The sequence below is a fragment of the Setaria italica genome, chromosome IX (assembly GCF_000263155.2).
Source record: "Setaria italica strain Yugu1 chromosome IX, Setaria_italica_v2.0, whole genome shotgun sequence".
NCBI lineage: Eukaryota > Viridiplantae > Streptophyta > Magnoliopsida > Poales > Poaceae > Setaria > Setaria italica.
The window spans coordinates 2,621,889-2,637,181 of record NC_028458.1 but is presented as its reverse complement, the minus strand read 5'-3'; the positions used below and the strand labels follow the sequence as shown (position 1 = coordinate 2,637,181).

At 45.6% G+C, this 15,293-nt stretch overlaps 1 protein-coding gene across 1 annotated transcript; it reads right to left on the bottom strand.

Moving 5' to 3' along the window:
- Positions 1-11,329: 11,329 nt before the first annotated feature.
- LOC101772123 lies at positions 11,330-14,772 on the bottom strand. The gene is made up of 7 exons (XM_004981295.4): positions 14,302-14,772; positions 13,702-13,788; positions 13,364-13,621; positions 13,097-13,261; positions 12,897-12,950; positions 12,632-12,778; positions 11,330-12,091 (listed from the first exon to the last, which is right to left on the bottom strand). Exons 1-7 carry the CDS (start codon positions 14,443-14,445, stop codon positions 11,714-11,716), a joined length of 1,233 nt encoding a protein of 410 aa, XP_004981352.1. The 5' UTR covers positions 14,446-14,772; the 3' UTR covers positions 11,330-11,713.
- Between the last annotated feature and the right edge of the window lie 521 nt (positions 14,773-15,293).

Here is a 15,293-nt window from a genome sequence, read left to right as displayed (position 1 = left end):
TCGGAGTCGGAGGACACTCGCTCCCAGTGCCACAGGGGCATGCGTTTGCTTGCGCTAGACTGTTCGGCTCCGTTTAGTTTCACGGACTAAAGTTTAATCCTTGTCACGTCGAACGTTTTACTAATTAGGATTATTAAATATAGATTAATTAAAAAATCAATTGAGCCTAATTCACGATACGAATCTATTAAGCCTAATTAGTCCATGATTTGATAACGTGACGCTACAGTAAATATATTCTATCATTAATTGATAAGGGTTAATAGATTCATCTCGCGAATTAGCTTCCATCTGTGTAATTAGTTTTATTATTAACTCATATTTAGTTCTCCTAATTAGCATCTAATGATTCGATGTGACAAAAACTAAACTTTAGTTCGTGGATCCAAACACCCCTTCACCCTAGCATTACTCTATCGTACGTGCTACCTTGACACGACTCAATTTGCAGCCTCGAGGGCGTTTGTTTGTTTATTTGGGAGGGCTTCTCCAAAACGGCTTCACCGGTGAAGCCAAAAATAGTGACTTCACCCAGCTTCCAGTTCATTTTAGCCTTGACTTACAAAACGGCTTCATGCTACAGTACCTCGTTTTGTGCAAAACAGGTGAAGTCGAAGCTCAGATAAGTCCTACCAAACAGGGCCTAAGTTTTCCAAAGTTAGTTTTCTTTTTATTAGCACTGTAGTCAAATATAATCCTAACAGGCAAAGAAAATCACTCTGATAAAGTTGCAATCAGCAGACAATAGCTACCATCAGTTGTGAGGTTCTTCTAACATCGACGACATGGTGACGGCGCTGGGGGAGCTCTCCTTTTGTTATGCGCGGCGGCGGGATGCGCTTCTCCTTCGCCTCCTCACTTTTGTGGGAGAGGAGGCGGTGATGGGGCGGGTGTGGGTGGGACTCGATCTCGGGCAGGAGGTGTAAGAAAGATTGAGAAAATGGGCTGGACCAATTCCGATCCAGTTGTCTAATTTCCCCATCCTTTTCCTTCAAGTTTTGAGGGCCGACCTTGTCGGTGTTTTATACCGGCAACCTACCAAGGGGTACCCGAGGTAGTCGATTAGTCGGTTGGGGGATCGCCGGACCTGGAACCTGAAGGTAAAAGCGAGGACACAAGACACAGATTTATACAGGTTCGGGCCGCCGGAGTAGCGTAATACCCTACGTCTTGTTTTGGGGTGTTGTATATTGCATCCTGCGCTTAGGTGTTGAGCTTAGGTGAGCTGCTGATCTAGGTACCCTCGCCCTCCTTTATATACTCCAGGGGGCGGGAGTCCTAGTCGGATTACAAGGAGGAGTCCTAGTAGGAGTACACGGTATGAGTCCTAGTCGGATTACAGGGGAATCCTAGTAGGAGTCCAACTTCTTCCTTCCTCGCGGGTACTGGGGATCTATCCTCGGCAGACCTAGCCTAATTTCTCTAACTGTTGAGCGAAGGAATGAGGCAACACGCAGAGAAAAGACAACTTTGCAAAAACATACAATGCTGAAATTTAATCAAATGTTAATTTATCTGATCCTCCTTAATTATGTGTCTTCTTAATACTTTAATTGTGATGATTTATCTTTTAAGTGTACGAAATTATCTTTTCGTAATTAACAGATATGTATGCTTTGAAAGTTGAAGGAATTTTGGTTAAATCTTTAGTATCGAATACTTTGAATTCAATTGAAAGTAGTAATATGCTTCTAACAAATTAGTCAAGAGATTACACTCTGTTTAACATTTCAGGGTGCTTAGTTGACTGACTTTATATTGGGGTTTTCTTTTCCTTATACTACACTACTCTGAGAAGATCTTCACATTGACACCAATACGGGAGCCAACTCTCTACAAGAAAACTCAAATATTTTATTCACCTACTCACAACTTGATACAACACTCATTCTTACACTCTTTATGTATCTACCCTACCATAACACCACTACACAATATGGCAACCTTGTCATGTCTTCACCTATGGCTCACGTGCCACTCTATGCCATTGTATGACTAGGAGGGAGGGAAACACCTCTATTTATATGTGCTCATAATCATTGTGTGTTGCCATGTGGCAACATCCAAACTCTTCCATACAAAATATTCTAGAACCCTCCTTATCTTATCTAGTTTCTTATATTTCTACCATGCTCAAATATCTAGTTCTAGAGCATTCTACACCTCACTATAAAGTATGGCAATTATGGCTCATGCATTCTCTCCAATTTTGTAGAATATTTTACCTTGTCATGATCTTATCCTTATACATGGCAAAGTTAGTCTCTTAAGATCTCCACAATCTTTTAGAATGCTCCAAATATGTATTGCATATTTCAACAGTTATAGAGCTCTTGCCCATAGTAAAAAAAAGTAAACCCCAATGCAACCTGCCACCGGCATCACCTATCAAAGGAGGAGGCGCCAAGGATAAAGCAACGACGAGGTTCAATTAGTTGTCTTCAGTAGCAAGTCTTACTTTGTTTCAGACTAGCATTATATTAGATTTGGTTGTTATCAGGTTGTTTGATTAGTTGAGGAACTCTAGCGAAGTTGTTGAGTCTGTAATCCTAGCTATTTATATGCAGCCGCAAAACAAAAATAAACAAGCTAGGATTAATCTACTTCCTTATCTCCCTATTCTCTGTTTCCCATCTGCTTGCTGCCCGTCGCCATCTCGGTGACCCCTATGTGCATCACGAGTAGGAAACTGGCAGCCCAGCGGCCGACAACCTCCCACAACTATCACCAAGTAGACTCCCACAGCTATCCTACTGTAGCCGAACCGTCCAACTTAAACTAGCTTAAGTGCGCCTAATCGCTGTCAGAACAGCAACTATCTAAAATGCACTTAAAATAATATAAGTCTAGTAGTCCATCAAGGGTTCTATTCACAAAACTCCTTGAAAACCTCCACGGTGTGTTTCATAGCCATACATTAGGAACGCTTTCACAATGGGATAGCATCAACAAACATTATATTTTTACATACATAGCCAAGGTACGAATTATTACATACCGTAAATTGAAGGAAGCTTATATTTTTACATACATAGTCGAGGTACGAATTATTACAAACCGTAAATTGAAGGAAACTTATACTACAAGTTAAACCATTTCTAAAAGTTTAAAACACAAACCAGTATGAGGCAAATAATTAAACAACTACGTTTATTCTGGGTATCATGGGACTTGTGAGATACCGTAGATCTTTGGCGCTTCCTCCTCGGTGGGTCCCTACTGGTTTTCTGAAAAACAGCAACAAGGATCCACTGAGTACGAAGTTCTCAGCAAGTCTGTCACGGTTAACCAATATAAGTACTTCTTTTATTTTTGTACTGCATGATAGCTTTATGGTGTATTGGCTGACTCACATTTTGCAGAAAGAGTTTACTATAGGTGGATCCTTAATTTTATCTTTTATTTTATGTTGAGTTCTATTACCTGACCAAACTAGATGAGTAAAGTATTTCAACAACCACATGGAACTAAGTCATACAGCATGTTTATTCAAAGCAAACGATTCCCTTCTCTTTATTACACTATGATGTTTAAACAAGGATCAAGTGCATTCATATCCGAGAATTGAGGCGATCCAGATCGATTTCCCATCCTGCAGGAGATACCTAATCACCAAATATGTACAACGGTACAGGTTGCACATAAAAATCTTTCGATTAACCGTACCCAGGGATGGGGAAGATGACTGCCCAAGCCCACGGATGCACCCACATGGGACCCCACGTTTGGCCTGATCTCCATGTGAGTTTCAGGCTACGCTCCTGCCTTTCCACTGCACGCCAAGTACGGGTACGAAATATTCCCGATCAGAGAGCTAACTAACCTACCGGGCTTTGTTGGTCCCATACCCAGTGAGCAACTAGGTAAAATCACTTGATCAAGGTTAAGACAACGAACGGGCCTTAACCAAATTAATTTAGTAGACAGAACTACCATCTCTAGCTTCTGTCCGCCTTTCCAAAATTTCAGGCTCTTTTTCATAATTAACATGTATGACCAATTAACCTTGGAGTTGAGTAAGTTACTCACAGGTATCTAAGCATTGCTAAGCATAGGATAGTTACTAATTAGTTGAACAAGTGGCAAAGATGTCCTCTAAACAAGGTGGGATCATGCACAAGAGTAGGTTTTAACCAACTCCAAGACTTAATGCATTCATAAAGAAAATAACCAATAATTGGACACCTGAAATAATAACTCCAAAGTAATAGGCTTAGATGCAACGGGCTTGCCTTGGTATATAAAAAAGGTTAGTATCTTCCGAAGATCCTTCCTCGCACGGGACCAATTCAACTACCTCCTCAACCTCCGAAGGCTCTTCAAAAAATTTCAGAAATTCCTCTTCTGGAGCTGCAGTATCTACGATAAAGCGTATGCATGAGTCAGATATGCAAATTTTTAAATACAAGACTATACAATTTTCCTTCGTAATAAAGTTGCAAGCCAACAATGACTTAAACAACTTAACTTCATGAAGGTTTATTTTCTTTTATTTAACCTATTTTAGGCTTTTCTTTTTTTAAGAAGCATTTTAATTAATTTCTAAATGAAAAACTATAGATTAACAATTATTTATAATTGATAAAACATTATTTAGAATTTCATTTATTTAATAAAGCATTAAGTATTATTTAAATGCTTTAAAGAAAAACATAGTTAAATACTTAACCTTTATCTTTTTTTATTAATTACCTAAGCCTTTTCTTTCATTTTAATTAAGTATCATAATTTTTTTCTAACTTCAAACTCTAATTGCTATGGATTAGGGTTTATTTATAATTAGTAAAGCATTATCTCATATTTTATGTATTTTGGAATTATTAAGTATTTATTTAATACCTTTAATTAAGGGTACTAATTAAACTCCTAATTTCTTTTTATTTTAACTAAGGTTTAATAAATTTAATGGATTAAGAAGATTAAAAAAAATCCTAAAAACATTTTTCACGATTTTTGGATACTTATACGATTATAGTGAATTAATCATTTAGAAATGGATTTCAACTATTTATTTGCTAAAGGAAAAACTTTAACCTCATCCAAACCCCGGCCAAACCTTTTCTTACCAACCTCCTCACTACTCCGCGCCACTGACCTGCGGGCCCCAAGGCCCGGCCTCTCCCTCCTATCCTTAGCCACTGACTAGTGGGCCCCCGCGGTCAGGCCCTCCTTCAACCTTGCGCCAGGGACAGGCTCGGCGGGTTGGGACGGGGTCTCGCCGGCAGCGGCCTCCCCGGCGGCGTGGCCGGGCTGGGGGGCATCCCCAGGCCACGGAGCACCCACGGGTGGCAGCGGCCCCCCTGGAGGCGGCTTGAGCCGGCCCCTCCACTGGCGGTGGCGCCATGGCTGGTAGCCGGCCGGCGTGATCCGGCGACGGCACAAGAATGGCCGGCGGCGCGACCTACGGCCCCTATACGTCTTGGCTACGCTCTAAAGACCCCGAAATCGAAGAGAAAAGGCGGCACGGAGGAGCTCATCGAGAAGACGAGAAGATGGTGATGGCGGCGGGCGGACAGTAACGGCGGCGATTCGAAGCTTGCCGGCAGGGAAACGAGCAACGGGTAGGCTTGGGCGTCGTGGTGGGGCTAGTGGAGCTGCTGGCGGGCGGAGACGCGAATGGAAACGGCGGCGTGGGTGTTGGCCGGCGGCGGCGCTTGCTCGCTCGAGCTCCTGCTCGTGACGATGGTGAAACTGGCGGAGGAGGTAAAACGAGACGCGCGGGAGCAGTAGAAGTATGAGTTTTCACCGCGTGCATGCCATCCACCTCGGCCCGTGGCAGGCAGCGTGGCGCGGACGTGTCCGTCGCGCTGGCCGGCGGGCGAGAGTGCCGGCGGCGGCACGGCTCTGTGTCAGCTCGCCCCTCCTTTCTTTCTTCTTTCTTTTCTTTAATTTTCAGAGCCAAAAATCTTTATAATCTTGAGCCAATCTCTCAAATCCCTCTTAAGAAATTGTGTAGAGGACACCAAGGAATAATTTTGCTAGATTGTCCCCAGGGCAAGATCAACACTCTAAGATCGAGATTTTTCAACCCAAATTTCGGCCAAAATACTCTGTAACTGAACCTGGACGATTCAGTTTCGTCAGGTTCCAAACAGGGACTTCTGCCCTACTTTGAGCTCAATTTAAATAGCTCAAACTTGTTCCATGGTGTCCACCCTTCATCTATATTTGTTCTAAAACTAATAAAGATTCTATTTTGCACATGATCCCATATACCTTTTGCACAATTTTTCTCTAAAATTTGCTCCAAACATTGACAATTGCGATGAATTTTAGACTTCGAAATTTCTCGCGACTTCTCATCTGAAATCAGCTCAACTTGCCATATTTGGGCTCCATTATAAATTTGAATCCTCCATTTTATATGGCCCAAAATACCTTAATAAACTCCTCCATACTTCATGTTTCACTAATATCCAAAAATATTGGCTCTCTTACATACAAAATTTTTCAGAATCTTGTTCCGAAGTTGGGTACTTGTTATGATTTTCAACTTTGCGTATTTCCAGACGGCGAATAGTAACTCGATTGAATCCTTCTTCGATTATATTTCTGAGAGGTTTAGGACTTGAGTTAGACTTCAAACTTCACTCCTTTTTGTTTTAAACACACTCAAGTCTTAGTTTCACATTTTTGCCAAATTTACCAAATTTTCAAACTCCAAATTGCAACTTGGTCAAATTCGGCTCAAATTTGACTTTGAGTCAAATTACCTTCCTTTAATCCAAATTTCACCACTAACTCATTGATGACATAGTTAAGTTATTATTAACACCAGGTGTTACACCCACGGCCGTGACAACTTGGTATCAGCTTTCGGGTCTGCATCCATGGGCTCCCCAGCTGATCTCGACTAGGTGAAGAAGCTCATTGTTGAGCAAGGCGAGACCATCAAGTTCCTGTGCTAGGACACCAAAGAGAGCAACAACAAACTCGCCACTAGCGTCGACAAACTCGTCATGTCGGTGCAAGGTCTTTTGGACCGCTTTGGGCCGCCAATATGTAGCAATCCCTTAGGAGAACTCTGGCACCTGCGCCTGACCGGATCGGTGGCGAAGCACCAGAGCAAGTTCCTCACCCTCCTTAGTCGCGTCAGCCCGTTGACGGACCGCAAGGAGTAGCAGATGTTCAAGTCTGGCCTCATTGACGACATCCACATGGACGTGGAATTGCAAGGTCCCCGGGACCTAGAACATGCCTACAACTTAGCCCGGGCGTATGAGAAGAAGACAAATTGCTTCCATACCACCGGCTGCTTCAGCACTTCACGCATGTTCCCAACGTCACGGCCAACATCGACCATGCCCACAGCCCTAGGACATCAAGCAACATCGGAGATGGCGCCACCACGCTAGATTCACCGGTTGACACCCGGGGAGATGGCGTCGCCAGTAAGGTCTCTGCTTCAACTGAGATGAGAATTTTATCCGCGGCCACAAGTGTGTCCACCTCTTCTTCATCGAGTATGACAACTCGACGCCGGACAACACCGACTGGGGCAACGATGCGGTAGAGGATGACGAGCTGCGCATCTCGTTGGATGTCATGGCCGGGGTGCAGACAGCGGAACGGTGCGCCTCCGTGCACGCATCCAAGAACACGAGCTACTAGCTCTCATGGACTCGGGCTCGTCTCACAACTTCATTTGCGACAAAATCGCGGCTCGCCTGGGCGTTGCGATGCAGCCGGTGCAGGTTGGCCTCAACGTCATCGTCGCCATTGGTGACTGGCTGCCCTGCACGGGTGTTTGTGGCACCCTAGACATCGTGGGGCAGAGCCATTCTAGATCAAGTGCTTCCCCCTCACCCTCGATGGCAATGACGTCATCCTCGGCATGCACTGGCTGCGTACGTTATGACCAATCTTGTGGGACTTCTCGCTACTCTCCATGATGTGCTTCATCGGGGGAAGTCGTGTGACTTGGCAGGGTGAGCAAGGGCGCATGGCTACATCATGCCGGCAGCTGCAGGTGGAGGCGCTGCTAGACCGCCTCCTCCACAAGTTCGCGAACCTCTTTGTCGAGCCCGCTGGTCTTCCCCCAGCATGTGTCCACGACCACCACATCCACCTGGAGACTAGTGCCCAACCTGTCGCAGTACGACAGTAGCGCTATCCCCAACTGCAGAAGGACGAGCTGGAGCAGCAATGCACCAAGATGATGTGCCAGGGCATCATTCGCCTAGGCACATTAGCATTTTCGTTTCCGGTCCTCGTCAAGAAGCACGACGGCTCGTGGTGGTTCTGCGTCAGCTATCATGCCCTCAACGCCATCACCATCAAGGACAAGTTCCCCATCCTTGTAGTGGAGGAGCTTTTGGATGAGCTCCATGGCGCGCGCTACTTCTCCAAGATGAACCTCTGCTCCAGGTATCACCGGGTGCGCATGCACACTGCTGATGTGGAGAAGATAGATTTTTGGACTCACCAGGGACACTACAAGTTCTTTGTGATGCCGTTCGGATTGTCGAACGCCTGACCACCTTCCAAGCGCTCATGAACGACATCCTCGGCGGTACTTGCGTCAATTTGTGCTCGTTTTCTTTGACGACATATGATATACAACACGACCTAGGCGGATCACCTATGACGTGTCCGTCTCGTCCTCGACATGCTCTGTCAACACGAACTCCGCCTCAAGCTGTCTAAGTGTGCCCAAGTGTACATTCGGCGTACCCACGGGGACACGTGGTGTTCACCGACAGCATGGCGATGGACAGTCAGAAGGTCCAGGCGGTGGCGGACTGGACACGCCCGCACTCAGTTTGGGCATTGTGCGGCTTCCTCGGCCTCGCGGGGCCAACACAGCAATGTTCATTTGCAAATACTACCTTGGTTCGAAAATATTCATGCTCAAATCAAAGCTCTACCTAATATTAAAGTGCGGTTGTTTATTCCAACCGTCGTGGTTATTTTGCAAAAAAGTCTAAACTTTTTCATAATCAACCCGCAGTCCTTGGAATACGTCTTGACTATTTTGCAAAAAGATTCCCAAACTTTACTGAACATGTCTTGGAATATGTCTTTACCTAATATATATGTCTTTACCTAATATTTAGAGAGGAATCAATCCTTCGTCTACAGTCTAGAGCGAGGTCATGCAGGCTGCGTCGCGCGCACCGGAGTTCCTGACGATGTGTTGCGTGTTGCTCTGCAGACCCTGTTGAACCAGCTAGCGCGCCTCTCCATGTTGATGCCGGCGTCCACACCCTCTGCGACTTGATCTGGGAGCAGGTCACCCTGGTTCTTGCTGATTCGAGAGAAGAGATGGAGTGGTGGCACTGCTGCTTGAATCGATGGGATAGAAAGGAGAGAGTATATATATGGTTCTGGTACGGTGCTTGCTCGTGGTTGTTACAATGTATAGGGAGGGGGAGAGACCGATGGGAGCAGCTTGCTGCTGCTGCCGGTTAGAATAGGAATGGGTAGAGATCCATGTGAGCAGCTTTGCTGCTGTACTTGCTATGCTGCCGGGAGAAGAAGATAACCAGGGGCAAATTCATCTTCACGTCATCCTTAACACTGACATGACCATATGTTGAAAATGAAAAAAAGTAATGTAACATTCTCTCGCCAGTGGTAAAAAAAATAGGAACCATTCTAAAACTGTTATTTGAACAGATCATTAATAACTATGAAAAAAGTTAAATATTCCGAATCCGTGACAGCAATTCATTCGCGTGCACAAGTGACGGCGCATGCGGCACGCACTGCTGTTCAACCGAACTTGTCTCGTAGGAGGACAAACCATTTAAATATGAGTGAATCATCATCATAAAACCTGACCAACTCCTACGGCAAGTCCACGCATATGAGAAGTATGGCTTGGGTGGGTTTTTTTAATCTTTAGAAGCACTTTCACTCCGATGCCTTCAAAAGCAAGTCAAATTCTTACCTTCATCTTATTCGCGAAAAATCAAACATGTTCCACACTTCCACTTCGATTTAACCATGGAGTTAGATTTTTGTTTTTTGTTGGCTTTTCCTATTTGCCACAAATGCATCTGAAGTCCTCCTATCCATTTTAGGGTTTCAAATGGATAACAATTCAAGAGAATTTTGAAAGACAACGGTCGCTCGATCAGATTCCTTATGGTAGAATCTATCTACTCATCAGGTTTTATAGTTAGCAGGTTCTCATTCCCCTGATTTTATTTTAGTAATAAATTGAGGCGGTTTTTTTAGCGATAGATGATGCACGAGGCATCTACATTTGCTTGAACAGTATTGGCAGATAAAAAAAGATATGTCATGGATACCTTTTGAACCATCGTCATTATTGGCTTGAGGCCAAACCAAACCAGGATCGATGGGTGTACTGCTGCCTGCCGGGCATCGGGCATGGGCTCGCCGGCCTCCACTCTGCGACTGCACCATCTCAAAAGATTTCTGGCAAGCTGCTGTCGACAGCGACGCCTCACGCCTCACCTCTCCCCGGCTGCTTCTTTCCTAACCTTGACTGCGCAACACAGTCTCCCGCAGACGATGATGATTGATGCGGTCAGCGAGTGCTACAGTGCACGAGCGAAGCTGTGAAATTACAAGCCTTCAAATCCGTGGATCAAAATGTGCAGTACGTGCCGTGATCTCCCAAGTGTAGAGTGCACATTCTGGAGCCATTGGCAGTTAACCGCTGATCCACAGGTTCGTCGACGCACCGGGTCAAGAACAGGATGAATGACGTGGAACCTGTCCCGTTCCCACAATGCCACAAAACCTTTTCCAGCGACCAGCGTGTGCACGTTTCGCGTGACCATAACCACCTGAATGGTCAAACTACTCCTTCCATTCTATTTGATAGTCCTAGCACAATGGACGAGGAAAGATAATCTTACTTATCATTCATTTAATCATACCATTAGTTATTCCTTGCAAATAACCATACCATTAGTTATTCCTTATAAATAAGTGATTCAATGAGGCTCAAACTTCTTGGTACCCACGTAGCCAATCTCACTCAAACTTCAATATCCATATAGCCAATCTCCTGTGGAGGAATGAAGGGTCACACGTCAATCCTGAGATATATATTAAATGGATGGACACTTACACTGAAATAAGATTATCAAAAGAGAATTTTTCAGATTTAAAAATAATCCTAATAAAAGAGAACGAAGGGAGTATCTGTCAATTCGACCATCCCCGGCACCCTGGCTTATCAACCATATGCAATACCCGTTACTTTCTCCAAACCCCACCAGACCATGCACACGAGGTTAGGGTTGTTAAGCAAACCAGACATCTAATTGCTGTGGCAAAACAGCTGCAATTTGCTGAACAGTTCATGCTTTTTCCTTGTACCAGCATCAGATGGCACACAAAGCTGCTGACCTAAATCTGAATTCTGCCCATTCCACCTTTCGGTGCGCCACACTGACATTCATCAAAGGTGAAAAAAAGGTGACAAGGGTGGAAAAAAGGAGCACAGCCCATAACCACAAGGACAAGTGAATCTACCATATAGGAAAAGGAGGTAGGCCACCATAAGGGCAACACATCACCACCACATGCCATGCTTCTCTTCAGAAGCCATCTTGGCACTAACAAGAAAAAAAAAAGAAAGAGAAGAGAAGAAACTCAGCAGAGAGAGAAACTACTACACACCAGCAACAAAAGAACCCCATTCACATGACACACTATTGATCTAGGGCTACGAGAAAACTGATGCTTGCGACGGTGTATTACACTCTGAATCGCGGCTACACTTTCAGAGTTGCTACTGGCAGTTGGAGCTCCTCCCAGGGCCGCCGTAGTAGAAGTAGGTGCCCCAGTCGCCATTGTTGCCGTTCTGCACGTCGTAGCAGTTGGACTGCTCGGTGAAGGTGCCCAGCCCCTTTGGGGCTTTCAGGTTGTTGGTGCTGTCCACCACCTGGATGTTCTTGAAGTAGCTCGACTTGCTGAACCCTTCCTCCGGGAAGTGCCCGCTGCCCATCTGCGTCGAGGTGTGCACACCGTCGGGCTGTGAGTTCACCACCTCCCCGCCCCATTCAATCATCGACGCGCTGTCCGCCAGGTACGAGAAGAGGAACGACGGCCAGTAGCCCAGCACGTAGTCCTTGCCGAACTGCATCCACCAGTTGCCCTCCTTTGGGTCCTGCACAGATGTAAAATGCACATATATAGAAGAGATTAATATAGCAGGGGCACACATTGGAAAAGTAATGTATCAACATACAAAAACATCATTCACATCGACATAGCTAGATTTCAGTATCAGGGAATAGTAACCGTTGGGCATACACTATGTGGATGCATTCATGTTCTTCTAGCATGCAAATCATGCACTCATTACCCATGCTCAATGGAAATGAACAATACTACACTTTCTATCTCAGCACTTAGAATACCACTAGCTCGTTGAGGTGAAAAGTAGCAATGGTTGTTTCTTTTGAAAAATCAAAAGTTGAGTAATCATTAGCGATAAGAAAGAAAGGTTGTCGCGGAAAGGAGTATGATAACCACAGGGTGAGGAGGAAACCAATTTTCAAAGCCCCAGGTACGGGTTCACCAGTCAAGGAGGAGCGCGAGTACGAGCATAACAGCAAGTGGGCTAAAGATTCTCTGCATGTCTCTGATAATTCTCAACGTACTAGGCATGGCATGTGGTAAGTTACTAGTTTAATTACTTGCTCACCTTCCAGATCAGTATACTGATATCATATTGGGAGCCAGAGTAGCTTGAGGTTGGGAAGATGCTGGCGCCCATGGCAATCTCGCTGTTAATCTGAACGAACCCTGAGCACAATATGTTGTAGCACCCTGTTGCTTGGTATGCATCACTCTGCAGAATATTAGATAGCAAAACAATCAGGTGTGTCAAACAATAAAGGAAACAAGGCAAGCGCCAGCGCATAACTGCATATTTCAAGAATGTTCATTTAGAAATGTTCAAAACTTACGGTCCAGTAGGTGAACAGCCTTGTGTTGTTGTCCCCATAGAGGTCCGGGCTAACCTGATGTAGCAAAGCAACACAAGTGTTTCAGAGCTCGTGATAAAGCACAGTGCACTGCAGCAGGGCTCCCAACCGCTAAAACGGTGCTGCATTTACTCGACACTGATTATGAATGTGAAGCTCATGGGCTGTGGGTCTTTCTCTACCTGCCATCCAGCCTCAATGCTGTTAAGATCCTCCCCGAATGATCCCCCCAAGATCCAGAGCTGGGACAAGCTGAACTCGTTAGGCTGCTCGATCTTGGGTTCCCACACATTGATGGTCGCCTTGGCGCCATAGTACTTGTCACCTTGAACATACGCTATCGCATGCTGCAATTGTCAACGAGAGTTATGAGCATCACAGTACATCAGCTCACCTATATACCTCCTTCCACATCAAGTCCTCATAACATGGGTGATATGAGCAGGTACCTGATGGCCACCCTCGTTCAGCATGGTGGGATTGACCGACATTGGGTTTGCTGTTGTGTGCCTCTTCCTGCCATACCGCCGCATTGAGCTTGCCCTGAGCAGGTCGTCCTTCTTCGTTCGCCTAATGGGGACGGTGCCTACCGGGCACCTCCCATTCTGATGCCAGAGCTGTACCATAGGCCTCTCGCCATTGCTGGTGGAGGCCACATTGGTCTTGGATTCGTCGTACAGGCCCTCCGGATGGTAGTTCGGCCTCATCTGCAAAGCATAAAATGCGTTAGCTGCAACAATCCAACAAGATCCTGGTTTTGGTTACCAAGAGAAGCAAGGTAACTTACCTGTACAGTGTGATTCTTGAGGTACGGGTGATCAAACGCTGGCTGGTGGGAGATGTGCACGCAGTCTATGATGTCCCCATCTGGGCTCTGCTCAATTTGCAATTCGCAAACAACTGAATTAGATGTAGTACTTGGGAGCTGGGAGTTGGGATAAGAACTGGAACAGAGCACTATAGCAAAAGGATTACTTTGACAGTCTCTGCGAAAGAAGAAGAATGGCCAAGTCAAGCTAGAAAGAACAACTTCACAAATCACACAAGAACAATCACAAAGCATGCAGAAAAGAGAGAGATTAGCTCGAAAGCGAAATCCCTCCGGAACAACCACAAAAGAAGTCCCAAAAGCCATCTTTTATCGAATCAGAGTACAGCCTCAACGACTAGCCAAGAATGCAACCATACCCTCGCTTGAGCTTTGCTCAGGTGTCCCAAATGGAGCTAAAAAAGCACTAATTTATCTATGGAAAATCTCCTGAAGGAAGAAAAATATTTTTTACCAAGCAAGCAGTTCAAATCTACCGAGAGCAGCAGCAAAACGGCCGGCTTGACACACCTCCGCAGAAGGGGAAACCAAAGGAAACAAATCAACAACTTGACGCACCTCGATACTCTTCACGGCCGGCTTATTGAGCCGCTTGAGGTGGCGATGCATCCTCGCCGCCGGCGTCCTCGCAGCGGCGGCGGCGGCGCACGACAAACAGATCACCGCCACGAGAAGGCACGCGACCCCCCGCGCGGTGTCCATGGGCGGCGCCTCTTCAGTCTTCGCACCTCCACCGCTGCCCCGCCTGCCTTGCCCTCCTCCTCGTCACACCCTCCTCCTCCCCCTCCCTACGGCGAGCTTGCAGCGAAGCAAAGCGGCCCCCTTCACCAGAAGAGCCCCTCGCCGCAGTCGCCGGCGGCCAGGGGGCTGCCACCAAGGGCCGATTCGAGAATTTTTGAAACAATGCGGGTGCGTGGTGGGATTGGGAGTGGGAGTAAATGGCTCCTCGTCTTGGGCGGCTCGTCGTCTCGGTTGGGAGCGGAGCCGCACTACTAGCGCTTGCAAACAAGTGGACAGTGAAGACTGACGAGCACTCTCGCTGCTACTTTTCCCATTTCCGAGTTTCTGCTGATGGACCAAAATACCCCTATATGATTCGGAAATTATTAGGGACACCCGGCGTGCAACGTCAAAACCGGGGACCGATCCCACTGGTTTGTGGGCACTGTGATGGCATCGAAGGTTTTTTTTGTTCCTGGGATCTGATCAATGCTGGTAATGAAAGTTTTCCAACGGCCAGCGCTGGGATTTAGCGGAAAAGGGCTCAATATTTGTAGTTGTAGTATACTCCTTCATAAAATATTTTCTATTGTAAGATAATTTTCTCGATGCTGATTAGTGTTTATGCAGTGTTTGCATAAAGTACGATGAATACGTCAGTGTAAATAAAAATAGCGGTATCTAAAATAAATGATCGACCATAATATATTTTTTAATGCTAATTAGATTTGTTATAATTTGGTTGGAGGTATAAAAACATTTGGATTATGAAATTATGCATGCCCTGTCATTTCAATAGCAATATTATGTTTTCCAATTAGTCATGGATC